General features: G+C 37.6%; 3 protein-coding genes and 1 long non-coding RNA gene across 10 annotated transcripts; 2 read left to right on the forward strand and 2 right to left on the reverse strand.

Annotated features, from left to right (window-relative positions):
* Window positions 1-449: 449 nt before the first annotated feature.
* LOC118513088 lies at window positions 450-2,099 on the forward strand. Its single transcript, XR_004906401.1, has 3 exons — window positions 450-760; window positions 840-903; window positions 974-2,099. It is a non-coding gene; the product is annotated as an uncharacterized LOC118513088 (long non-coding RNA).
* LOC118512502 lies at window positions 1,232-4,717 on the reverse strand. Of its 2 annotated transcripts, XM_036057016.1 has the most exons (4): window positions 4,342-4,717; window positions 3,857-4,220; window positions 3,496-3,800; window positions 1,232-3,407 (listed from the first exon to the last, which is right to left on the reverse strand). In XM_036057016.1, the coding sequence occupies exons 1-4, from the start codon at window positions 4,442-4,444 to the stop codon at window positions 2,218-2,220; spliced, it is 1,962 nt and encodes a 653-aa protein (XP_035912909.1). In that variant the 5' UTR covers window positions 4,445-4,717; the 3' UTR covers window positions 1,232-2,217. The 2 variants fall into 2 exon arrangements, with proteins under 2 accessions (XP_035912909.1, XP_035912918.1); XM_036057025.1 differs by lacking the exon at window positions 1,232-3,407 and having other exon boundaries at window positions 3,438-3,800.
* A 147-nt stretch (window positions 4,718-4,864) lies between these two features.
* Window positions 4,865-17,723, forward strand: LOC118512980 (MICOS complex subunit Mic10-like). Of its 6 annotated transcripts, none has more exons than XR_004906384.1 (4): window positions 4,865-5,135; window positions 5,219-5,367; window positions 5,483-8,188; window positions 15,503-17,723. XR_004906384.1 is itself a non-coding variant. In XM_036058252.1 (3 exons), exons 2-3 carry the CDS (start codon window positions 5,292-5,294, stop codon window positions 5,617-5,619), a joined length of 213 nt encoding a protein of 70 aa, XP_035914145.1. In that variant the 5' UTR covers window positions 4,881-5,051; window positions 5,219-5,291; the 3' UTR covers window positions 5,620-5,677. The 6 variants fall into 6 exon arrangements, 3 of the variants coding, with proteins under 3 accessions (XP_035914145.1, XP_035914130.1, XP_035914138.1); XR_004906386.1 differs by lacking the exon at window positions 15,503-17,723 and having other exon boundaries at window positions 4,876-5,135; window positions 5,483-6,749; window positions 6,812-7,607; XR_004906387.1 differs by lacking the exon at window positions 15,503-17,723 and having other exon boundaries at window positions 4,878-5,135; window positions 5,483-6,503; window positions 6,569-7,607.
* LOC118512460 (dnaJ homolog subfamily C member 16) lies at window positions 9,293-24,687 on the reverse strand. The gene is made up of 6 exons (XM_036056934.1): window positions 24,290-24,687; window positions 22,828-24,193; window positions 22,533-22,764; window positions 12,659-12,833; window positions 12,395-12,599; window positions 9,293-11,848 (listed from the first exon to the last, which is right to left on the reverse strand). The coding sequence occupies exons 1-6, from the start codon at window positions 24,457-24,459 to the stop codon at window positions 11,615-11,617; spliced, it is 2,382 nt and encodes a 793-aa protein (XP_035912827.1). The 5' UTR covers window positions 24,460-24,687; the 3' UTR covers window positions 9,293-11,614.
* Window positions 24,688-25,539: the final 852 nt, after the last annotated feature.

Genomic DNA, 25,539 nt, shown 5'->3' on the forward strand with positions numbered 1-25,539 from the left:
CTAATACAAAGCAGCAACTGCGGCCAATGGTTTGTTTCCGTACCGACGCGACAAAACATACGAATACCGCGTGTTTACACGGTCGAGTAGAGGCATGCACAGGCATACACATCGACAAAGGCTGTGGAAGATTTGGCAGAGCAGCACAGAAGATCATTGCCATACTGGTAAAGCGCGATAGCAATATGGAATGTTGTACGCGAGCACAAAATTGGGTACAAAGCTGATGACCTTGTACAGAAACTGCTCGACATGACCAGTGGGAATTTTTGTCGATTTGACAGACCACCATTTTAGTCGAGTTATGTCAGAGTTTGTTTACAAAAACATATGGTAAAAGGCTACCAACATAAACAAACAGCCTCGATTCTCAGTTCCTTGAGCAATTTCGCTAATTTATGGGTCATCTTCGCATATCAAATGTTGTCCCACAGAAGATTGAAGATATTTGGTTGCATTTTTCGTCAAAAAATCGCAAGCGATACCACCACCGGCCCCTCCTCCGACGCTTCCATTACCCAACCGACCATTTTGACATCGTCCGTCATACCGTTCGTATACCGGACGCTTATGACGAAAGGAAGCTCTCCCCATGGACGGTCCGGCATGTCATGGCGGCGATAGACGTCAGACGTATGACGGACGCCCATCTCTACCGTCAGATGGTCCGGCATATCATGGCGGATAGAAATCTACGTATGTGTGTGTAACTGCACAAAAAAAATGACACAACACCATCATGTGGCGTCGTTTACTTGTGGTATTCTGGTTATTTTTTTGTCGTGGTGTTTCATATGTTTTGCGTGGTATCTATGATTATATTCTTTTTCTTTACCTAGGTTGCATTTGTCTGCCGATGCTGCTGAAGAAGATTTGAACCGTGGATCTGTAAGATAAAGAGACGTGAGTGTAAACATTAGACTAACAGTGCTGTTGCAATTGACGGTGTTAAACGTTCTACATAAATTTTTAGGATCGTGCAAAATGAATGCGTCTATTATTTTGGATGAGCATATGTACTGTTCTAAACAGTGCAATGATAACACTGTTACGCCGATACTGGTTCCAGTTCCGTGGTCGTCTGCTGCTTCACCATCAGTGCAGAATCCGTGCCCATCCACATCTGCTGCAGCAAGTGTGGTTATTAAGCAGCCGGTTCCCATTGCACTTGCCGAATCCGCAAGTGCCGTGAAAAATCCTCCGCGTCCATCCACATCGGTTGCAGCGGGTCGGAAGCTTGCTCCCACTGCTGTTGTTGCATCAGCGAGTGTCGTGCCGGATCCTTCGCATCCATCCACATCGGCTGCAGCGGGTGCGGTTGGTCGGAAGTTTGCTCCCACTGCTGTTGTTGCATCAGCGAGTGTCGTGCCGGATCCTTCGCATCCATCCACATCGGCTGCAACGGGTGCGGTTGGTCGGCGGAATCTTACTGAAATGGAAAGAAAGAAGGCGGTAGCTCGCGCGTTTTCTCCGGAACAATGCATAATATTAGAAGCTATGCAACGGGAAATCGATCAACTGCGAAAACAGGATAAAATAAATACAAAACAAATAGCGCTCCAACGAACAATGTTGGAGATGCTAGGTGGTGCTCGACCGGCAACGGAGCAGCATCCTTTGAAGGAATTCAAACAAATTGAGACCGCCCAAGAGCTTGCGGAATTGAATAGCCGACTTGGGAGCGATGTGGATGACAGAGTTGCTTTCGAAAACTGGCTGAAAATGAAAATCATTGGCAGGGATGCAAGCAATAGATTGCACGAGGCCATTGATCTCATTTTCAGCCGGTCTTTCTTGCACAATGTAGCTGGACCGGACATGGCAAGACTGAGAAAGTGTCTTATAGTCTAGTGAATTTCTGATGTTTTTTTTAAGAGGTTTATGCAACGGAAATTAAAATATGCGAAGGATCGCTTAAATTTAAAAGGTGCTGTGAGGACATCTTGCCATCTTCGACAAACGTAAGTTTTTCATGTGTTTCGTTTTGTTTAACTCGTTGCACTACTAATTAAATTTTGCTTACTGAAAGAAATGCCTGAATTTACTGAAATAAATGCCTAGAAATGAAATAAAAAATATAGTATGCATATTTAATCAAATCTATTACAGGTTACGTATTTCGGTTTTATTTTCAACATACACCTAATATAATAAAGCAACAAAAATACATAACAACTAAACATATGTTTAACCTAATTATATTTACATCTAAAACTATTACATTAAAGTATGAAGTAAAGGAATTAGTACAGCATTCCCTTCAACATCTAATCTATTTAATACTAACTTGCATTTTATATGCTCTGGATGACACTCGACATTTTTACTTATATTTTTACTGTTTATATTTACATGGCAGATGTTAAGCCCGGTGGAATTGCAAGGTTCTTCAAAGTAATGTGAATGGTCGTTGAAACGCTTTCCAATGATTACCACTGATGTACTTGATGTATATAAAGCTCTGCTATACTGTACTACCTGATTTTCAACCGTGAGGAACCACGAGTCTTGAAACTTTTTTTTTAACTTGAATCCATTACATTCGATTATTACTTCACTGCCATGCTTTGTCAAATTGACTTGCGAAGGAACAGCATCTTGATTCATTCGACTTTGAAAATCTTCAAGCTCAGATAATCGATTTACAATTTGATGTAAGCTTTTCCATCCATTTCTCAATAGGCGCTTTAAATGTTGAAGCTCATTTTCAAATGGATACGCAGATAGAGTATTCAGAGGGCCAAACTTTTTTATCTCCTCAACCACATGCAGCAGATTATGCACATTGCTAGTCATGTACCTGGTCCCATAAATTTGAGGGAATTGGGTGACAAAACTTTTTAAAAGCTGCCCACCATACTCCCAGTACGATCTGTAAGCATTGGAAGAAAAAATTGTTATTGCGCAAAAAAATAACATAAAATGCTTGTATTGGTCGTCAGCAATGTAGTCCTTCAAAACTCCTACACTAGCATAGTGCAAGAAGGAACTATACTCCGACGCCTTCCAATAATTTATGTCCTGAATGTTACGGAAGGAACGGTGTATTTCGTTAGGCAATTTTATCGCTTTCAGAGCTTTGGAAAATGCGATGCACGTGGCAGTAGACCATTTGGGTTGCCCTAACCGCCCTAAAACCCATCCTTTTAAAAGTTTCCGCATAATTCCTAGATCTAATAAATGTAACCGATCCGATATTATTATATCTTCTATCATGTCTATGTATAGTAAATCTAGGAAAGGGGATGGTTCCTTATGATGTATCCCGTACGCAAATTGTCGAAATAAGGAGTCTGTCCTCAGCGGTGCATCGCAATCAGTGAAGACAACCGTACGCGAGCTAGAATTATGCTCACCGACACAGGTGCACTTCAAGCATCCATGCTTGGCATTAAAGTTAGCAACACCTGGAAAAGAATTAATTTAACATTGGAAAAAAAATGTATGTATTAAAGAGGCTAAATTACCATCAACCATTTTTTATATTAAATATACCTTTCAAAAACGCCCTTGCCGGGGCATCTGCTATTACAGCCCGAACTTTGATTTCGTGCTGCATATTATTGATAGTCAATCCAAATTCCTCTAATTCGTTTAGCTCGGTCACAAAAGGTCGCAAGAACTCCTCGATACTAGGGGGCTTTGTTATCCCGTGGAAGATAGCCACCGTCATTGGAGGAGCCAAGGGCATTTCATGTACGGAAATCAGTATAGGCCAAAATGTAGCTGGGCTACTATTATGCAGCGGCAACCCATCGATTGATACGTTGAGCGACAACTCTGCCGGTAAAGTCGTATTGCTGAAAGAAAATAAAGCATTAGCATTTAAAACTAATTAAATACAATGTTTACTTACCGGAAACGATTTAAAAGGCACTGTTTTACGCCTTTGTACCAATACAACCCTCCTTCAACGTTGATGATGTTTGATGCAGCTGTTCGGCTCGTTTTTAATAGTGTCCGAGCGTCCTTAGGTAAATTATAAGGAGTTTTTTCTCGGAGAACGTCCAGAATTAAATTCATGGTTTCATGAGGGATCCCTTTCACCAAAGCACAGTATCGAAGACATTCTTTCAGCGACATGTCCCCATATTTTCCGTGCCGAGCTGTTGCTTCCTCAGGATCCTCGGAATTCGCCTCCTCGCCGGATGATTGTAAATTTGCTGAAGGAGCATTCCACGCACTGAATCCTGCTCCATCGTCAATAGTATCAACATCATCTAAAATACAATGAAATTTTCTAATTAAGCACAACAATAATGGTTTATCCGTGGCATAAACACTTTTAAACTTTCGTTACGTATACCTCATCCACAATTTTAATCACTTATTTATACCTACCAGAGGATTCATCAAAGTTGCTCAGTCGGTTCAGCCTTTTAGCATTCAACTTGTACAGGTTTCCCGTACGCCGATGTCGATTAAAAAACGTTCTACGAGACATTATCAATTTTTTTAAAACTCTTTATTTCGTTAACTCACAATAACGGTCTGATCGGTTATGTTTTGATTGAAAGAAAAGCGCTGACAACCAACACGGACTCACAAACATTCGACTGATCTTTGCACCGTCCGGCATATCGTTCGTCAGTTCTTCTGAGCATAGGCAGCGTGAGAAAGAAAGACAGTGTTTCGGTCATGGTGATCTCGCTCTCGCAGGCAATGTTATTCCGGACGCTGTCAGTATGGTTGGTTGGGTACTCTTTTCAATACCCTTCCCCTTGATGACCGCAGAACTGTTATGTCAGGTCGAGAAATGTCAATTTGCTCTAAACAACTCTACCTTTTATATCCATATACCTTGGTCGAATCCAAAGTCTATATAGGACAGAGGTCGAATCTTAGCAAATGTCATGTCTGGCATTGTGCACCCGATTTTTGACGTTTAGGTCGAAAACTGTTTACAAACAACAGAAGCAGCTGCATCACACAATAAGGTTCCCCGGATGTTTTCACGGTGCAAAACGATAAATTTTATCTAAAAAAGTGTTAACAAGACTTCAAGGATCATCAAAATTTCACACTAGCAGCTGGAGGTGCTCAAGGATCCGGTACCAATAGAAGCATCAGCTAAAAAAACAGTGAACATTTCCTACCTAAACTTCCAGAACGTTCCCACAGCATTCTGTCAGTTTGTATGCGATGCGTCGACCTCTGTCCTATATAGACTTTGCTGTCCTTGAGGCAGGCTTTATCTCGCTTTTCTATCTTCTTCTAGTTCTGAGTAAGACGCTGTGTTCCAACTTGTGTAGATTTCATCAGATTGGTGGAGTTGATAGTTACTAACTAAAATGGCCCACACATTTGCAGAAGATCAATATGGAAAGAAAGTTGATCATTGTTTAACAGACACTATTCTCAAATTTGGTAAGTCAAATATTTTTGCGGAATGATGTGTACGCCATCAAATTACATAACTATATCGCGTTCCTGTAGATAATATACCATTCGATGCGGCATAACAAAATCCTTTTTCTTATAGGTGGTGGATTGGCTTTGGGTAGTATTTTTTCGGTATTGTTGTTCAAACGTCGCACTTGGCCAATCATTATAGGATCTGGGTTCGGCATTGGTGTAGCATATAACAATTGTGAACGAGCTATGAATTCTGGCAAATAACTTAAGACATATCGAATTACACGACAATATGGCTCAGCAATAGCAAGGCAATTATAAACAGTGTTTGTTTCTCTTAAAATAATACTGTCATATGTCCGAAATTGTAAAACATGGTTTTTCATAAAAAAATACATGCTATGAATGATAAGTGATCCAAACCACTGGAAAAATGGGCCTATTTTTTAATGCTGTAGTCAAATCTCCGACAACCGTTGTTAGTCACATCATCTAAGTTACATACTTTGCAGTTACAGTTATATTGCCTGATGAGAGAAATTGTTGATACTACAGAAGCTTCTGATGCACTGTCGTAATGCTTGCATTCATATTGCTATAGCTGGATGGACGTTAGGTTACCATATCTGAACCAAACTTCTTGTTTCCTATCCTGTTCCTGTTGATATTCAATTAACACATGTCCTGTTGTTTTCAACTCCTACTAGATGAAACATTATACCGTTTACATATAAAAGGAAACACCGATGGCTCGGTTGCAAGCACCTGCATGATATTCATTGCAATTGCATTGTTGCATTGCACAGTCGTACTCGAAAATGAGTTCTTTTATCAATATATTTAATAAAACTGTAAATAAACCTAGTTCATCATACTAAAAGTTTTGCGTTCTACCTAAATACTGCTAGTACTACTTACTTCCCAAATAGCCAAAATTAAATAAATCGAACTATTGTGCTGCTTGAGGGCTGCTTAAGGAAAAAACTTACCACCGCCGAACTTTGAGGCAAGTTAAAAAGAGCGTAGAACTTGATGGAACTATGAATCTTTTCTACTTGCACTTGGAACTCGATGGAACTACTATGAGGCTTATTAACAAACGACGAAAAGTCTTCACCCGAGCTATGCGGCTTGTTAAGAAGCATACGGTACTTCATGGAACTCTATGCCGATTTAAGAGTGAAATATAATCCCTCAAGTTGTTTGTTTACAGGATTATGTCAATAGAACATTGCTATCTGCCATTAAGCGTCATCAGAAGAAAAAAAAAACATTGTGTGGAAAGATGTATTCCAAGTGTGTGGAAAAATCGGGAAACTTATATAGAAAGCGTGCTAAAATTATGCGTGAGCTATTTGAGAACAGAGGCGACTGCGAAATAATCGATAATACATGTTCGTCAGTGTAGTAATTTAGTGTCTGAGACTATGTTTTTATATTCTATTTCTTCTTTTAGAATCAACAAACTTTGATCATGCAAATAACAACAAATATCCGACAGTTCCAGTTCGGAAGATGATGAGCAAAATGAAACAACGAACAATCCAAACTAAAATCTATATCGCATACCGGAATATATACAAATCAGTTCGTCCATCCATTCACTGTCCACACACTCTACCGGCCTCTCTTTGAAGACACTTCTATACACGTCGTAAATGTTTTCGTGATTTTCCTCTACACATGATTAGTTTATTCAACCGATCCTTTTGTCGTATATTCGGCCACAACAAATTCGTCTTTCCCTTGCTCGTTCCTTGGATTCAAGGTTCAGGAACCGCTAACAGCTCCTTATGCTCTCTGCTATCCACTGTTTCTTCGATATTGAACGGCATCTTTTAAGTTTTCTAATGAAATTTCTGTAAGATATAGATAAATTATAAAAATTAATAATAACGAAGGTTTTCAAATATATCTGCGATTATTAGATACCTTACACTTTTTGCATCTACTCGGATTAAGAGCTGATCGCGAAATGAAGAATTCTATTTGTACGGTACACCCAATCTAATGGTGTTTGGGTGCAAAGGCTTTCCTGACCGGGTTTTTTGTTTACGATTTCCTCGACTTGCCAAAATTCTCTACCGTTGTGCCATTTCATTCTGTGTTCCTCTTATATTCTCACCACTCGCTCCTCTTCTCCCCGACCACCGATCGACACCATGTTTGTGCATGCTAAGACTGGTTCCAAAGGCCCAATACAGTTTGTTGGAAATTTTTTGTCGCTGTCACTTCGGTACGCATGATACAAATGTGATACGTCTTTTGCAGTAGATAAGCAGCGTCATAGTTCCTCGAACTTTTAACCGGACCTTAAGCTGCTTTTGTATATCGAGCTGTTAAAGAAAGTTTTTATGCTCTATTTATTTGTCATGCAAGGCATCTGTTTCGGAATTTCAATCTGCTGATCATCTTCCGAACTAGAATTGTCGGATAAATAGATCCGAATATCGATTATCTCGCAGTCGTACTGGTTCTTAAATATTTCACGTACAATTTTAGCACGCTTTATATAAAATTTTCCCGATTGTTTACACACTTTCAACACATCTTTCCACACAATGTTTTTCTGACGACGCATGGCAAATAGCAATGTACTATTGACATAATCATGTAAACAAACAACTTGAAGGGCCATCTTTCATTCTTAAATGGGCATGAAGTTCCAATAAAGTACCGCATGCTTTTTAACAAGTCGCATAGTTCGGATGAACACTATGCATGGTTTATAAATAAGCCTCATAGTTCCCTCGAATTCCAAGTGCAAGTAGAAAATCTTCATAGTTCCATCAAGTTCCAGGCTCTTTTTAACTTGCCGCAAAGTTCGGCGATGGTACGTTTTTTCTTTAAGCAGTCCTCAAGCAGCACGATAGTTCGGTTTCATCATTATTGGCTATATGGGTTCCACACATGCCCAAAACTCCTTCTGAGAATCTTTTTCCCGAACATACTCGACTAACAGGATTTCGACAGTTTTTAACAGAGTTCATGTAGCAATACGGCCAGGACGTTCTTTATGAATAAAAAAAGCAGAGTTCATGTCTCACTGGCGTATATATGTTATACAATCTTTAAATATTTGAAGAATAACAGTGACCTTCAATGGTTAACTTCGCAGCAGAGCAGGCATTATGAGAAGGCAAATTTCCTCAGGCTGTAGTATGAGATTGGCAGCCTACACCCTTGCGAGTGTACGATTTATAATTGAGTTGATATATAGAATCAAAACGATTACTAAATTTTAATTATTACTAGTTTCTAGTTCAAACAAATATAGAATCAAAACTATTACTAACTTTGAAGTATTTCTGGGCTTTTCGCATGGTGTTTAAATAAATAAACCAATAATTAACTTGCCGCTTTTTTGCCAGGATTTCAAATCAACATGTTTTCTTGTAATAGTCGTTGCGAATAGTGATTGCAATAAGATTATGTCATTGAAGAACAATCATTGATATTCAAAATTCTTCGATTAAAATAAACAATTAAATACTTTATTTTTGTTCAGGAAGTCGCTTAACTGGTATTAATTTCACGCTACAGTTATATTTTTTTAAGTTCATTTTTTTATGGTTCCAGGGTGTAGGGATGGTAATCGTTTATCCCAGATAATGTAGTTGAATCCTAAGAATTGTATTTGTCTATTTATAGCATTTGCCTTCAACACGTATGGCAAACAATTTTGTTGCTTATGATCGAAAAAGTCTAAAAAGTCGCTATATCTTAACAAAACTTGTAAAAGCGTCATGGCTTACATTTGTTTAATAAATAAAGTTCTATGAAGTATAAGAGCTTTAAATTTGAATTAACTTTATTCAATTTTTTCGACGATCTCAATTTGCTGCAATAGCGGATTTTAATTCAGTTTTTTCCATAGTTTAATTACTATACTGAAACAAAACAAACTTCAATACAAATTGCCTGATATTTTTTAACATTTTGATTTAAATTCGCATTTTATTGGATTCTGCAAAAAATCGCATAATTGTCAATTGGTTGTACAGTACACTTGTATAGAATGTATTGTTATCGTTAGATAATTTTATTAGATTTAGATCGGAATTGCAACTGATTTTGTGTTCATTTTATTAGATACCACTTTCATTCTAAGTCAATATTGTTCGGATTGCGCGGGAGATTTCTCCTCAAATTATCATGTAGATAGTATTCATTTATTGTTTTAATAGTATTGATGGGCCGGTCCGGTGGCCGAGGCGATAACGGCGCCGGTCTTCACACGGCAGGACCGGGGTTCAAATCCCATTTGCCTTCCCGTACGCAGGGCTAACTACTTTGCTATACGGGTAAAATCAAGTCACTGCATGCCAGAAATGGCAGGCCGAGACCTCTCGAGGTTGTAGGGCCAAGGAAGAAGAAGAAGTAGTATTGATTTAGTACACAGTCTAAAATTTAATACGATATTATCAATTGAAATCCTTAAAACGAAACAAATTATTAGTCCATTTGATCGAAAAATAGAATATGCCTTCCAGAGAGTACGATACAAAACAAAAAATTAATTCTCTTAAATTGGATGATCTGAATGTTAATTCATTTCCTAAAATTTTAAAGTTTACCGATGTTATAGGAAAGCTATAACAAATTCCACCTGGTCTTATTCAAGGGATCTGGCAAACAAAATAGCAATGACATCTTATAGTTTATACTTAAATATCATCTTGCGTGGCTTTGGCTTACACGCTTTTTACAGAGTTTTATTGTTGTTTCATAATAATTAACTCAAAAATAGCTTCGTAAAAGAACATTCCATTCATTCATATTTTTGCATTACATTTGTTTCTCAATGAACGTAATATTGTAAAATAAAAAAAGCTCGATTCTAAAAACAATTTTGAATGGCAGATGTTTGTTATAGAAATGCATACGATATTAACAATTTGACGGTTGATCACATCACTATGATGATGCGAATTTTGGTTGACAGCCGATCGTAGGGTAGTGTGATTTTTCGGAAATCAAATTTTATTGAGTTTTTCATCAGAATATCATATAACAATAAATCATGTACATGCACCGTTTATGCAGTCACGGACAATAGAATAAGACCACTTGATGTTTTAAAATCGTAGAACTGGGGTTATGGTGTAAATTTTTAACGGATCGAATTCAGTTTTTTATTGTAAAATTTAGTTTGATGGCAAAACGATTCTATCATTGGATCAAACGAGTTATGGGTTTAAAGTATCTTTTTGTTACTCTCATAAAAGTATGGCCAAAACATATTATACAATCAAATAAGCCTATTCATCAAACTTAAAAATCGTACAAACTTTTTGTTATGGTTTTAAACATAAACCGCTCTTTTTATTTTTCAAACTTCACATAGTCTAGGTATGTTATCAAAAAAGTTAGATTTTTTGAGTCATATTCTTTTATAACTTTATTAAAATTTTTTTACTCAATGATTTTTGAATTTTTGTAAAAAAAAACTAAAAATGAAACGAAAAATCAAGATGCTAAGGATGCTTTTGCCAAAGTTTTGTTTGATTATACCTTGTAGAAATATCGAAAGCATTCGTTTGAAAATCGATTGTAAAAGTTGTCTTATTATATTGTTCGTCACTGTATAGGAAATGTAAGACAGCAGGCCGGCGATAAGCAAATAGAATTTAACAAAAGCTGCCGGCGTCTAGAAAATATCCATCGTGCAAAGCGCGACCGTCAAAGTGTTAAATACGCCGACTATTTACATTAAGTATAAAAGAAAATATTGACTAGATCAGCAAAGAACCGCTTAAGTGTATAGTTTTGACTTTTTTTCAGTGATGAGGTTGAACGTGCACCAAACTATCAAATATGTAAAGCTTAGCACTTACTCCTTATATATTTAATATATTTCATTTTGATAGACACTATGTTCTGCTATGTTTCATCAAGTACCATTCCTATGGAGTATTTCCTACTTGATAAAGTCATATATTTAGCACTATAAACAAATGAACATAGATAATGTTTTTCTAGTGTTGCTAGGTAATGTTGTTTGAATTAAGGAAGATAGAACAATAAATATAACAAAAACGTGGGTTTTGGTAAAATATAACGTCTATAAGCTTTCTTCTATTAGATAAAAATGGAGCGTCATACATCCGACCATTGTACTAAAGATTTTGAAGAAAATGTTTCAAAAATATATAAATAAACAAATGGAGTTAATCGGACGAGGAGAAACACATAGAAGTAAAGAAATTGTGATCTTCAATACATTTAAGGCTTAGGATTTTCTCATTTTTAGGATGTCTCATTTTGAAGTAAAATCTGGCCAATAGTTGATGTAATATCGATGCGTGGTCCCTTCAAATAAACGATCCAGCCAGTTTGGCAAACCATCAAGTAGGTTTTCTTCGAGGAGAATCTTTGGTTCGTATGTATCAGACATAGATGTTTCTGAGTCAGAACTATCCATACCAAGGAATGCGCCAGCTTCGGGATCAGTTGGCATGGAACTAAGATGACGAGTTATTTTTATCATGCGCTGAAAAAGGAAAATACAATTAAACAGTTGAAAAATATTTCTCTCAATTACGACTATTTTGTAGCCATTAAAATAAAATAAAACAAAATAAATTTGTAAATAAAATTAACACGTCTACCACCACTTCAGTCAACGATGACTGACAATAAGCTTTCCGTATAAGCTACCAGTGATTGACAGTGAATAAATCATCAATAGATAGATTCCATTACATTCTTCATTATCATTATTTGTTATTGATGGCAAATGCTGGTGTCGTTGCTCGATCGTATACGGCTATTCGTACATATTTTGTATAATCGTGCCACAATTTTGGTTGCACGATCAAACCGAGCAATAACACCAGCCCAAAGGTTGTGGGTTACCATTTTTGGTAATATTTTTCCTACGTAGTCTATTTGTCCAGTTTAAGTGATATGAGTTGAAATTAGTAACTATGTATCGTGAATGGAAAGTTAAGCAAATCGGTAAGGCGGTAAACGTGTTTAGTAATAACACAATTGAATTATATTGCCTATAGTATGCAAGATAATTCTACATCTTTACCTTTGCTCCTCGGTTTGATTCTGGATGCTTAGCATGATACATGCAAAAATATTTTCGGTGTCCATTTAAAGCTATGACTGTGCCGATACAGTTTCGAGGATTTATCTTCATTTCACGTGATTCGGACAATGACAAGCGTAGTAGCTCTGCATACCATCCAATACCTTTTTCAATAAGCATGTGGGCAAACATTAATGTTTTGTTCCTGTATAATAGAAAAAAGCGTATATATCACAAGAATAAAACATTTTTGATAAATCATACTTCCGATACGGCCACACTGCTTTATGAAATGAAGGAATTAATTTCGATCTTGATTGTAAATCAGTGAGTAATACTATCGTACGGCATCCGGGTTTAAGTAGACGAACTAAACCGTTATATTTTTCAGCACGTAATTCATGTAATCGCAGCTCGGGCACGTAACCCAAAGATTTTCCTAAAACATATAAAAACATATCATTAGTATACGGACATCAAAACGACATTGCTTTTATATTTTATTCAAAATACAAAAAAAACAAAGGCATAAATATATAGCACATAAAACAAATACTGGAAATTCAAATATTATCTTAATATGTAATTAATTTTCTCAGTCTGCCTCCAGCTTCAGTAGTGGCAGGATGTGTTTCGCTCAGGAGCGTCTTTACGAACAGTTTGTAAAGGGGGATATTGGTCATTGTTCTCCGGTGCGTTTGCTTAGACAACGCTATTTCTAGTAGCATGCTAGTCGGTGTCACCGTCTTCTTCTTCTTCTTCCTTGGCACTACAACCTCGAGAGGTCTCGGTCTGCAATTTCTGGCTTTCTGTGACTTAATTTTACCCGTAGTAAAGTAGTCAGCCCTGCGTATGGGGAGGCGGTCTGGATGGGATTTGAACCCCGGTGTGCGATGTGTTTGCCCTCTGTGAAACTTGGCTATCGGATGATATTAAATTAACCTTCCCGGGATATAGTATAATCCGTGAAGATCGCGCTTCTAGGAGTGGGGGGTACTGATTGGTGTTCGAAAGAGTCACACTTTCACCAGAATACCTACCTCTAGACAAGAAATAATAGAAACTGTCGCAATTAAGGCAAAACTAGGTGTTCTTCACGTGACAATTGCATCTATTTATATCCCCCTGATAGCCAATAATGAAAAGGAAAAAAATGAAAAATTCAACGAGGATCTTGGAAATTTAGCAGTGGTCTTGCCTGGACCGCTTTTGATCCTGGGAGACCTAAACTCTCATGGAATCGACTAGGCGTGCGATAAGGATGACATTCGCACACCTATCATCCCAGATTTATGCTACAGATTTGGTTTTTCGATTCTCAACTCAGGAGAGGCAACTAGGATGCAGACACCTCAAGGTAGGGCGAGTGCACTGGACCTGTCTCTATGTCCATAAGCTATGGCCCTGGATTTTAGTTGGAAGGTGATCGAGGACCCTATCGGCAGTGACCACTTGCCGAGAAATTATTTCCTACATCAAGGGAGGATGTAGTAGATGAAACACCCGTTAATTGTGACTTAACGAGGAACATCGATCATTCACTTGACTTGACTCTCCTGTCAAGGAGTACGAAAAACTTGTTTCAATTATAAACAAGTGCGCCCTTGAGGCCCAAACAAGGCGTTCCCACCAAGCAAGGGCATTCACAGTCACAGGATTCTGGTGGGGCGCACATCCAACAGACGTCCTGCGACTGTATAAGACAACGGTACTACAGTTCCCTTCTAACAACAGATTCCTCGTTGCACGAGGAAATTAAGACCATGCCGAAAGACGCCCGATAGTAGTTCCGGGCATTTTCAGGGATAAGTATGGTGTTTTAGACCAAACAAGCCAGTATTAAACTGATGGATCGTCCTCTAAGGAAGGCACCGGCTTCGGCGTTTTTAGTGAGTCCGCCGAAGAATTCTTTCAATTGCGGGAGTAGTGTCTACACCGCAGAACTAGCCGCAATCTTGTACGCACTATTGATGATAGCAGCGAGACCTTCGGATCAGTACTTCATTTTTACAGAAAGCCTTAGCGCTATTGAAGCACTACGATCCCTGAAGGCTGTTAAGAGTCAGGATTTCCTTACCATCAAAATTATAGAATTGCTTGGCTCAATGTTCGACAAGGCGTTCAGGATTTCGCTAATTTGGGTACCTTCTCATTGTGGAATTCCCGGCAACGAGAAGGCAGACTCACTGGCCAAAACAGGCGTCCAACAAGGCGCATTTTACGACCGTCCAATCTCGGCTCGAGAGTTTCTTCGCCTACCACAGCAACTCTTCCTGTCTCGCTGGCAGAGCATGTGGGAGGCGGACGAACTCGAGCGATTCCTTTTTTCGATCTCTCCGCAAGTGTCCCTGCTGCCTTGGTTCGGTGGGCTCTCTGTGGACCGGGCATTCATAAGCATGATGTCTCGACTTATGTCGAATCATTTCGCGTTGAATGCTCATCTGCAGCGTATAACTCTAGCTCAGACGAAGGTGGCTGCGGTGACGGATTTCATGATGTGGATCACCTTCTGTGGTCCTGCGTGGAGATTGAAACCGCAAGACCCTCCTTGTTGGGCGTAGTCGAGAGCATCGGCAGACGACCGGGTGTAGAAATTAGAGAAGTGTTGGCGACTAGAGACCTTGCTTACATGAGGCTCATCTTCCGATTCGCCAGAGACAACGGTCTTATCCTTTGATTCCGCATCCCTATTATCCTTCCAATCCATATCCGCCATTCCTTTTTTGTTATTAGTTGTGCTGTCTTTGTCTTAAGTGTTTTTTTTTTTGCAGTGCAACGTGTGATACGTTGACGAAGCAACAGCATCCGGGGTCAAAGTCGACTCTGTCGTAAGAAGGGAGGATTTTCTGTAACAGTGATCTCCATCTCTGTCTAGCCTTGGTGAAGTGAGTTCGGCCTTGCTAGCGTTGGGTTTGGAGGTGGTCGGCGAGTTCAGTCCCGTCATTAGCAGCGACCCTGCCTTACCGGGATGGAACTCGCTCGATAGTTTCTGAGTTCGGTGCTGGCTTGGTCGAGCTGGGCTATCACTGCTGGGCAGTTTGAAGAACACCGTACGCAGGCAAATGTTTGTAATGTCCAGATTATTGTTTTCTTCTTTTATTGTAACAGTCCAGATCCGCTACACGGAAGGATGTTCCGTTTCAAACTCCACACTACCACCAACATTTCAACATAAAGCAATAGACCTGGACCAAATCATCGATACAACCTCCACAATAGACCCGAACAACCACACCGCAATCTTCAGACACCTACAACCGAGCACGCCCGGGATAAGGTGAAACATTTAGGGAGGAAATGCCTCAGTAATTTTTTGTGTTTTTTTTGGAAATTTGTGCTTCGTCAACACTTGCGGTGCTGACAATACGGCTTCAAGCCATCATAATTAAAAATAAACAAATAAAATATCTTTTGGTCATTAAATTTCTTTAGAAATTATATTTAACGGAATAAATTTATAATTTTAACGGACCATCAGACACACACATTTACACTCAAAGAAAAAAATACAAACGCTGAGCTCAAAAGATGTAAATCGTGCCTCGAAGAGCATGATTTTGACATAATATATAAACCAGAGAAAACAAACGTCGTCGCAGATACCTTAATTAGAATGTGTTTGTCAGTAGCAGCTACAGAACAAGTGAGTATAATTTATTTCTAATACCTTCTACAGAAGGACCTTTGAATGCATTTCGACATCAGGTCATAATAAAAGAAGGTAAATCGAATATAGACATACAATGCCGATACGAATACGAACGATACTAATGATGAGAATATACTTAATATTAACTTACTTACTTATAATATTGAAAACATATTTCGATCCATCAAAGTTAAATGGACTTAAAACTAGTGAATCATTCAATCATTCAATTCAACTAGGGGAAGATTCAAGAAGTTTATAAAAAAACACTATGGTCGATAAAATATTTTAAAGATTCGTTTCACCCAGAAAATATTGAAAGATGTGGAATCAATGTCTACACAAATGAACATTATTAGTAGAGAACATATGCGAACCCATAGAGGTATCGAAGAAAATAAACAACATATTCTAAGAGATTATTATTATTTCGACACAAGAATTGAAGCAATATGGATTGTTTTAACTATAACACTTTATTTGCTGGTGTGACGCGTAACTTATAGATATGGTTAGCAACTGATCTTTTCGATGGTTAGAACACAACTTTGGTGTAAGAAGGTTAGAAGACAACTCTGATGTAGGAAGGTTTGAAGACTACTCTGATGTAAGAAGGTTTGAAGACAACTACTGGCTAATTAGGGTTGCAATACCCTTTCCAAAAAAAGGGAATACCCTTTTTTGAATAAGAGACAGAATAACTAGTTACGTACCCTGATCGATGCGTACACAATCCAATTCTCGCGAATTGTTTACCATCGGTCCGGGTAATCTTTTGTTCTTCCTTGCATCCGATCTTCATATATTCCGATATTTGCAGATCGGATGTTATGATAGAGGCAGTGGAACCGAGGAAAGCAAGAAGGACGATATGGAACTTTCCAGGCGGTTGGTTGGATTGAGGGTATAAAATGGGAATGGCAGTAAAAAGAGGAACCTATGCCGTTAAAGATATACATAAGCCTTAACAATTATTTTCCAAAAATGACTGCAAAAAAAAGGAAATATGATAAAAACTTTAATTTGCTTAATGTGTTTAATTTGCAATGAATGCAAAAATATCAGGAAACCGATAAGGAAACCATTACAGGATACACCATTACCCAAAACGCCATTTGAAATACAACACATTGATATTCTTTTCTATGAAAAATATCACTTTTTAACATGTGTTGATCAATTTTCGAAATATGAGCAGATTAAAATGATGTAATCTGTAGCAACCATAGATGTGTTTCCAACCTTGAAGGAGATTCCATTGAAACATAAATCTCCCGACATTATTGTTATGGACGGAGAAAAATCCTTTAACTTTGGGGAAGTATTAGATTTTTTCAATAAATATAAATTCAAACTATATTTAGGCTACCGGACATAGTAAAATGAACGGAATCGTAGAGAGATTTCATATTCTAGAATTATATAGGTTAGCAATACGGCCGGGCCGTTCTTTAAGAATAAAAAAAATTATATAGGTTGACAAAAACCGAAAATCCGAATCATCGTGACTTCTATGTGGTACTTAATAAATACAATAACACAATACATTCATGTACAAAATTCACACCTTACGAAATTATAACTCCTTCATTAAACAGCTTTCCGATTATAAAAATAGTTGCAGACACATTGAAAATTAAACAAGATAAAGATTTATTCTATCACAACAAAAATAAAAAATTAAGTAAATATAAAAGGCCCAGGCATTTACAAAAACTAAACGAAGATTTAAAAAGCATTGACATTGAACAAGTAAACAAAAGTACAGTTATCACAAGATAAGGAATAAAGCTTAATCAGAATGAATTAAAAATAATTAATAATTAATATTTTGCTACATTGCTGATGGTTCCCTATAGTAATCGGACAAAACTTTAATTTGTTAAATTTGAAAATTTTCATAAAATCAAATGTTTAAGGCCTTAATAATAGTAATAAAAAATGAGTGATGTATTGATAGTTCAAATAAATCATTCTTAATTTGATCAACACAGAGACAAGACCTATTTTTCGCGTCTATATTCATCCGAAAATAAAATTTTTTAACTCGCTCTTAACAGGCCCATACTCGAATATTGCCTTGTTGTATGGTGTCCAACTTCCACTAAAACGACCGACCGCAGTACAACGATCCTTCACGATATACGCTGTCAACAATATAAGCAAACATTCCAGCTGTTAGGAGTCGATGCCTCAGCGAAACTCCGAAGTGTATCCCAAATCAAGTTTGTTGCTGCCCTTATGTCGAACGCTGTTGATGCCCCTAAGCTTTAGGCTTTCCAACATTTTTTTATCTCCAACTCGTTTACACCGTTCCCGTCCTCCTACCCTTTCTATTCCTACCCGGCGTACAACTGTCGAAATTAAAGAGCCTTTTTTGCGTGCAGTGCGTTTGTTCATTGTATATGACCATTTGTTCGATCATCGCCTTGCATTACGTTCCTTCTGTTCCGTACACAGTGAAAATATTTGAGCCAACGTTACACTCGTCCATTTTTCTACGCAATACTCTAATGTAACTTGTTAGCACTAAGAAAGATGCTTAAGCTACCCTAGATAATTTCAATAAAACAATTATTATTATTATTATTATTATTATATTATCAATAAATTACGTGTCTAATTCCAGATAAGTTATGAAAGCTACCCTTAAATGTGGTAAACCTATTCCAATCCTTGGTTCTTGGATCTCTATGTAAAGAATAAGATTGTGAAAAAATTCGTTTAAATTCGTTTTATCGGTGAAATCATATTGATTATCAAAGAAAAGTTAATCACGGGAGTTAAGAACGCGACAAAATAAATAGAACTAAAATCGAATGGCATGCAAGACTTCGCGGGGTCTATCTTCGGAGCAATCGACTTTTTTAACTTGCAATTTTACCAGAAGACTCTCCAGAACGCTCGTTGTTTCTACCACGTAATCGATGTTTTTTACTATTATTAAACTTAAATTAAGTGGCGCCGGGCGTCACACGGCAGGACCGGGGTTGAAATCCCATCAGAAATCGCCTCCCCGTACCCAAAGGGGGAAGGACGGAAGGTCTTCCGGTTAAAATCAAGTCGGCCTGCCATTCCTGGCTATCTGTGACTTGATTTTAACCTTAGCAAAGAAGTTAGCCCTGTGTACGGCTTGACGTTCCACATCATTATCAGTACACATCATCAGTATTGATTTCATATGTTTTTCCGTCCATTGGATCGTAAAACAATATGGCCATGCCGTTCCATCAGAATAAAGAATAGCATTAGCCATGGTCAAAAATTATGTTTCCTTTAGTAGTGGGTACTGTTATATACCTTTGGATTTAATTTTCCCACGTGTTCTGCCACACCGTCGTCTCTTCTAAAACATTAATCGCTTTTTCCTCATAGTCCTTTTGGTGTGTACTTTCTATTTCATTTTGCTCACGTGGTTCATTCAATTCGTATCCGTTATTGTCTTCTAAGGTATAAGCCATTCTCTTGAATCGTGGCATATTATGCTGCATCAACGAAGAGCTAGGTCTAGCTGCTTTGAGTCGGTTGCTACGACCAAACGACGTCAGTTGCTACGATACACGTCGATTAGTCTTGACCGTATAGAGTGATCCACTTCTATTGGCTCAATTCTTTGCCTTGTTATAAGGCTGGTAGCACAGCTCCATCGAATGCGTTTTTGTCGTCATGCGCTACGCAAGGTCTGGCACAGCACTTCTGATTTTACCTTACGATTTCAGGCTGAATTTGACAGATGAACATAAACAACACATTTGCATCATCAGATTTGTAACGTTATGTTTACTCACACCGGCATAAATAAATCGGCTGTAATCATTCCGTCCTGTGCTTAAAAATTGCATTACAATTATTAATTGGACCTTTGGATTAATTGGAATTTGTTTTTTTTTTCTTACAAGAGAAGGTGTTGAGGTGGGTATACATGGTTTCAAACAAAACATATTTGTATTCTACATTATTGAGACGCTGTGTTTATATCTGGGTGCATTGATTTCGAAATTATGATGCAATCTCGAACAATCAACGTCATCGTTCATCAGCAATCAATCTAACAATCAATCATCATCGTTCAATTTCTGGATGTACATGAGCGAGTTCAATTTGACAGATAAAACCGTACGATAGAAACTTTTTTTTTGATTCCATTGTATGGAAATATCGTACGATAAGTTCAACTGTTAAATTCCATATAAAACCTAGCGTGAAAACCCGTACGATGGAGTTGTGCCATCAGCCTAAATGTTCGGTTCGGTGCAAACCCATTTTGTTGTGTCACCGTTCTATTTGCATTATTGTTGCTTGCTTCTGGTTTCTGTTTATGGTTGAAATTATTGCCAAACGGTTTTGGCGGACGTTGTGGTATGTTTGAGCGGGGTGGGGGTACCGGCTCTGCAACTCGTCCTCTGTTCGTCCTCTGTCCTGTTTGATCAGCTAGGAGGGAATAAATATTTTATTGCCCTCGATTTAGTATCAGGGTTCCATCAGACTAAGATAAATCAAAGGGATATAAGAGAGTGCATTCACGGTAAAAAAAAAACAAATCAATCACGTTAAATCAAGTGGAAAAACAAACCTTTTGAAAAAATGAAATAAATTTGAACTTCAAGTGACGTTCTAATTTATCCAGAATTTATGAAAAGTTTAATAATAACTACCGATGCATCCAATCATGCAATAGGTGCAGTATTGAGTCAAGGTGTTATCGGCAAAGATAGACCGATACACTTTGCCTCCCGTACTTTGAATAAAACGGAAGAACACTTTTCAGCTACAGAAAAAGAAATGCTTGCCATTTTTGGGCTCTGAAAGTATTTAGGAATTACATATACGGTCACTATTCTATTGACATACCACCCTTTATTCTCTACCCCTTAACATAACTTAACTTTGTCAAAGAATGTTAACGCAAAGCTTAACCAGGAAGAATAAACATAGCAGCCGACGCACTAAGAAGAATACAGATTGATTCATTAACTCCCACTCAACATTCTACTGAAAATGATGATTCGTTTTACATTATACCAACAGAAACATCTTTAAATGTCTTCAAGTTGCAAATCATCTTAGAACAGACAACCACGAATCCGGAAACGATAGTTACCAAACCGTTCCCAAACAACACCCGAATTGTTATAAAACGAACATATTTCGATGAGCAGATGTTAACGTCTCTCATGAAAGAGTTTTTTTAACCAAGTAAATCCATCGGACTAATATCCTCCAAGGAAATTATGGGAAAAATATTTTAGCCAATCGAAGCTTTTACGAATTCGAAATACGCAAACCATGTTGACTGTTGTGACGGATGAAAATGAACAAGAAGAAATCATCCAAAAGACTCACGATAGAGCACATCGTGGAATAGAGGAGAATAAATCATCCAAATACGACAGAAAACCGTTTAAAATCCAACTCAAAGAAACTCCTATCCCGAATTTCCCGTTTGAAATAATTCACTTAGTCATTTACCAAATCGAAGTTCAACATTTCCTCTCAAGCATCGATAAATATTCTAAATATTCTCCTATGATACCAATCAAATCAAGAAACACAGTACATTCGCGCAAAGCCTTTCATGACAAAATAACATGTATTCCCCGATATTTGTTTTACTCGATATTCGCGAATAAGTAGTGCGCTAATATTTCAAAACTCCAACAAGCAATCAATCGGCCAAGATATGTTTTTGTATACCAACCATCTAGCAAGCTTATGAACACCTAGTCTAATGCAACGCAAATACGCATACAATATAAAAAGTTATAATGGATAGACTAAAACCGACCACCAGACAAAACCCAGTCCAAAACATCTTCTTATTGTTATTTGGCTCTACAACCATAATATGTCTTGTCATGGTCTGCTTTTACTGGATTCCTTGACTTAGTTTACCTGGAGCTGCGCACAGGGAGACGTTCGGGTCGGGATTCGATACAATTCGATACACTGTATTTTATTTACTTATTTTTACTCAATGGTTACGGCCTTTATTCAATAGTAACGGTCGTTTTTTGTTTTGAAATTTTGTAAATAAAAAAAATAGAAAGGTATGAGAATTTATAAATTAATGTGTTGATTTATTCAAAATTTGAGCGAGGAAAATCATATTTGACTAATGGAACTAAGCAGCAATACGGCCAGGCCGTTCTATTAGAATAAATCTTCAGACGGTTTAAAAATAAACTGCACAAAAAGTCAATCACATCAATTGCAAAATCACCGGGATAAGGTGCCCTTTCACGGTTTGGAGAAGGAAATGTCTTCAAACCATCGTGAATTGTACTAATATTTGTAATTTAGCTTTAAGCAATACGGCCAGGCCGTTCTTTATGAATAAAAAAAAATGCAAAATCAATCATGGTCATGGAGCGTATCCTTAACATATTCCAATCCATTTAAATTCAAATCATATTGCTTACGTATAAGTGATGTAATTATTTGTATCTTAAAGCACATAATTATAAAATTTGATTTGGTATAAGTACTTACCATTGCAATTGTCCACGTTTTTGCTCTTCTTCAGTTGAATATCTTCCTCTTCCAAGTGTAGCAGATATGACATTAAATATCCAATAATGAGTATAAAACCTATAGTACCGATAACGGATATCGCTGGTAAAATGTGCTCCTGTCCTAAATTGTCAGCCATATATTCTACTGCCAACAATATACGATTTAAAATTCGCATTACTGCATTTTCAGCATGCTCATCTAAAAGGGCCTATAAGAAAAACAAAATTAATTTACATTACATTACTTATAGATATAATGATTTTTCGGTTACCTTTACTTCCGTTTCATAGCTAAGTGATTCCGAAGAACGTAGCAAACGATGAATTACAATATCCATTTTTTGTTTAGTGTAATTGAAGTATTGGTCCTGTGTGTCATTTTCTAGAGCTTTATCAACTTCTAGAACAACTTCATGCACCCATTCATAACGAATTTGCTTAGTATCTCGGCGCCAAAATATGACAATTTGCAGGAGAGTATCTTTAGATTGATTGTGCTTTGATAGTGCGCATATAAAATCATTTTGTTTTTCTTGGTATATATAAGCAAAACGAACTCTTTCTCGATTGAAAAGAGATTCAAGTGCAATTTTACGCATGACTGTACGAGCCCCATCATGCATGCTGGTATTTTCAGTGACTAGTACCACACATAATCTCTTTCGGGGTCGATTCCATTCTGCAGGACAAACATTATCCAGCATGTCTTGAGATGACAAACGTGGAAGTATGAGAAATTTGTTGTGTGATATAATATTATTCAAGGTAGTGGTAGGTATATCCGACATAGTAACTGTAGCAATTGGTTGAGGTGGAAATTCGTTGAATATAAGCAAGGTATCTAGATTGGAATGAGCTTTAAACTTCGCTTGGATGTTCATAGTGTTTTTGGAGTTCAATTGAACGAAGCCAAATGCAACACGCTCACGAAAATAATAAGCAATTATTAGGTAACGCAATCGTGGCTGAACTCTTGGTTCAAGAATGAGCGCACGAACACGATTATCAGCCCATCCTCCCAAAAACGTGTCAAGTGTATTGTCTGTTACTGGGATCAACAGTTTATATGGCAGTTTTTGTCGTATAAAATCCACAACATGCTGTGCGTTAAAAACACTGTCTTTGTACACGTAATTGTGACCATCTAACACCATAATCACACATGGTAGTGAGTGTACTCCGACTTTCCGTACAAGTTGTTCTTCATGACCGGCATTAACTGTAGCAAATACCACGCCATACGGCTCAAGGGTATCAATCAATTTTTTGAAAGAATTAGCCGCTTTCATGCATGCAAAGCACCAATCAGCATAAAACATTAATATTTGCGGTGTTAAACGACTTTTAGGCATAATATTCGTTTCATAATATTTTGTAGTGATGGAAAGACGGTGATACAAGCCTATATCTTGATCGTGAAAGTTGAAGTTATGTGCACCGTAAAAATGTTCAAATGGATCTTGAAAACGACCATAATTGCTATTATCAGGCCGGTTTCGATCCAGTACTGCATCTTCATTCGTTATTCCGTACTGATCGTAAGCTCGCCTACGGTCGGTATCAGACAATAATTCGTAGGCTTGCTTGATTTCTACAAATTTGGTTTCTGCTTCTGGGTGTTTAGATTTATCAGGATGCCTGTGGGAAACATTAATAAATTTAACAAATAATGTATAAAAATATTATTAAGCTGACACAGTTCTAGGAAAGAATCGATTTTTCAATGACACTTACCATTCCTTGGCCAATTGTTTATAAGCACGACGAATATCCTGCATAGATGCTCGTTTATGTACACCTAGGATTGTGTAGGGATCATTGGAGGCGCATAAACTTAAGCAAATTGTAGCAAGCAATAATGCAAAACCAAACCAATGAAGTACGGCATTTTGTTGACGGCGCATCGTTGCTTTGTTTCTAGCAATCGTATTGCTGAGTTGAGAGTGTTGTGTGTTATTTTTATTTCCCGAAATTTGCTTGAGCCAAACAACAAACACCACTATAATTCACTTTATGGTTATGGATTGAATTACACTCGAAAAGAAATAATCTACTAGTTTCAAGTAGAAACACAGCATAAATTTCACTGAGTTTTTCTACGGACAATTTGAGAACGCATACCCATTTATGCATGATAGCACACCAATTTGACAGTAGCGTGTGAAAAGTTCAGTTCACAATGGCAAAGCAGCTCCATGTTTGTTTTTAGTGCTTGACAACTAGGGTAACTGCTCCGCACCAGTCAAGGTATATGGATATAGAAGGTAGAGTTGTTAAGAGCAAATTGACATTTCTCGACCTGACATAACAGTTCTGTGGTCATCGAGGGGAAGGGTATTGAGAAGAGTGATGGAAGCGTCGAAGGAGGCGCCGGTGGTGGTATCGCTTGCGATTTTTTGACGAAAAATGCAACCAAATATCGTAAATCCTCTGTAGGACAACATTTGATATGTGAAGATGACCCATAAATTAGCGAAATTGCTCAAGGGACTGAGAATCGAGGCTGTTTGTTCATGTTTGTAGCCCCATCCCAAGGGGAAATTTTAGAGGATAAATATCTCCCTCTCTTTCTATTTATACACCTCTTCCGCTCGCACTCATGGATGATTTGTCACACACTCGAGTTTGGTTCATGATGACCTAAATGTTTACATTTTGCTCTCCTTTTATTATTATACCCATCTCGCTTACGCCTATAGATTCACCTTGTTTGGTTGAATATGTGTATGGGCATGTGTGCACTCGTACAGGGTTTGTCTCGTTACCTTACGATATGAGCGGCATATATTATACCGTCATTATTGTTTTTTCAATTCGTTCGAGTATTTTCATTCAATCCTGAAGTGTTTTTAGTTCTTCAATTTCTTTCACATGGTTTACGATATGATTTTATTGTCAAGACGGTAGCTTTTGTCGAAAATATGTATATAACAAATTGAAACACTTTGTACAAAATATGCCGTTCGCATCGCAAAGTGAATAGG

The sequence above is a fragment of the Anopheles stephensi genome, chromosome X, assembly GCF_013141755.1.
Source record: "Anopheles stephensi strain Indian chromosome X, UCI_ANSTEP_V1.0, whole genome shotgun sequence".
NCBI lineage: Eukaryota > Metazoa > Arthropoda > Insecta > Diptera > Culicidae > Anopheles > Anopheles stephensi.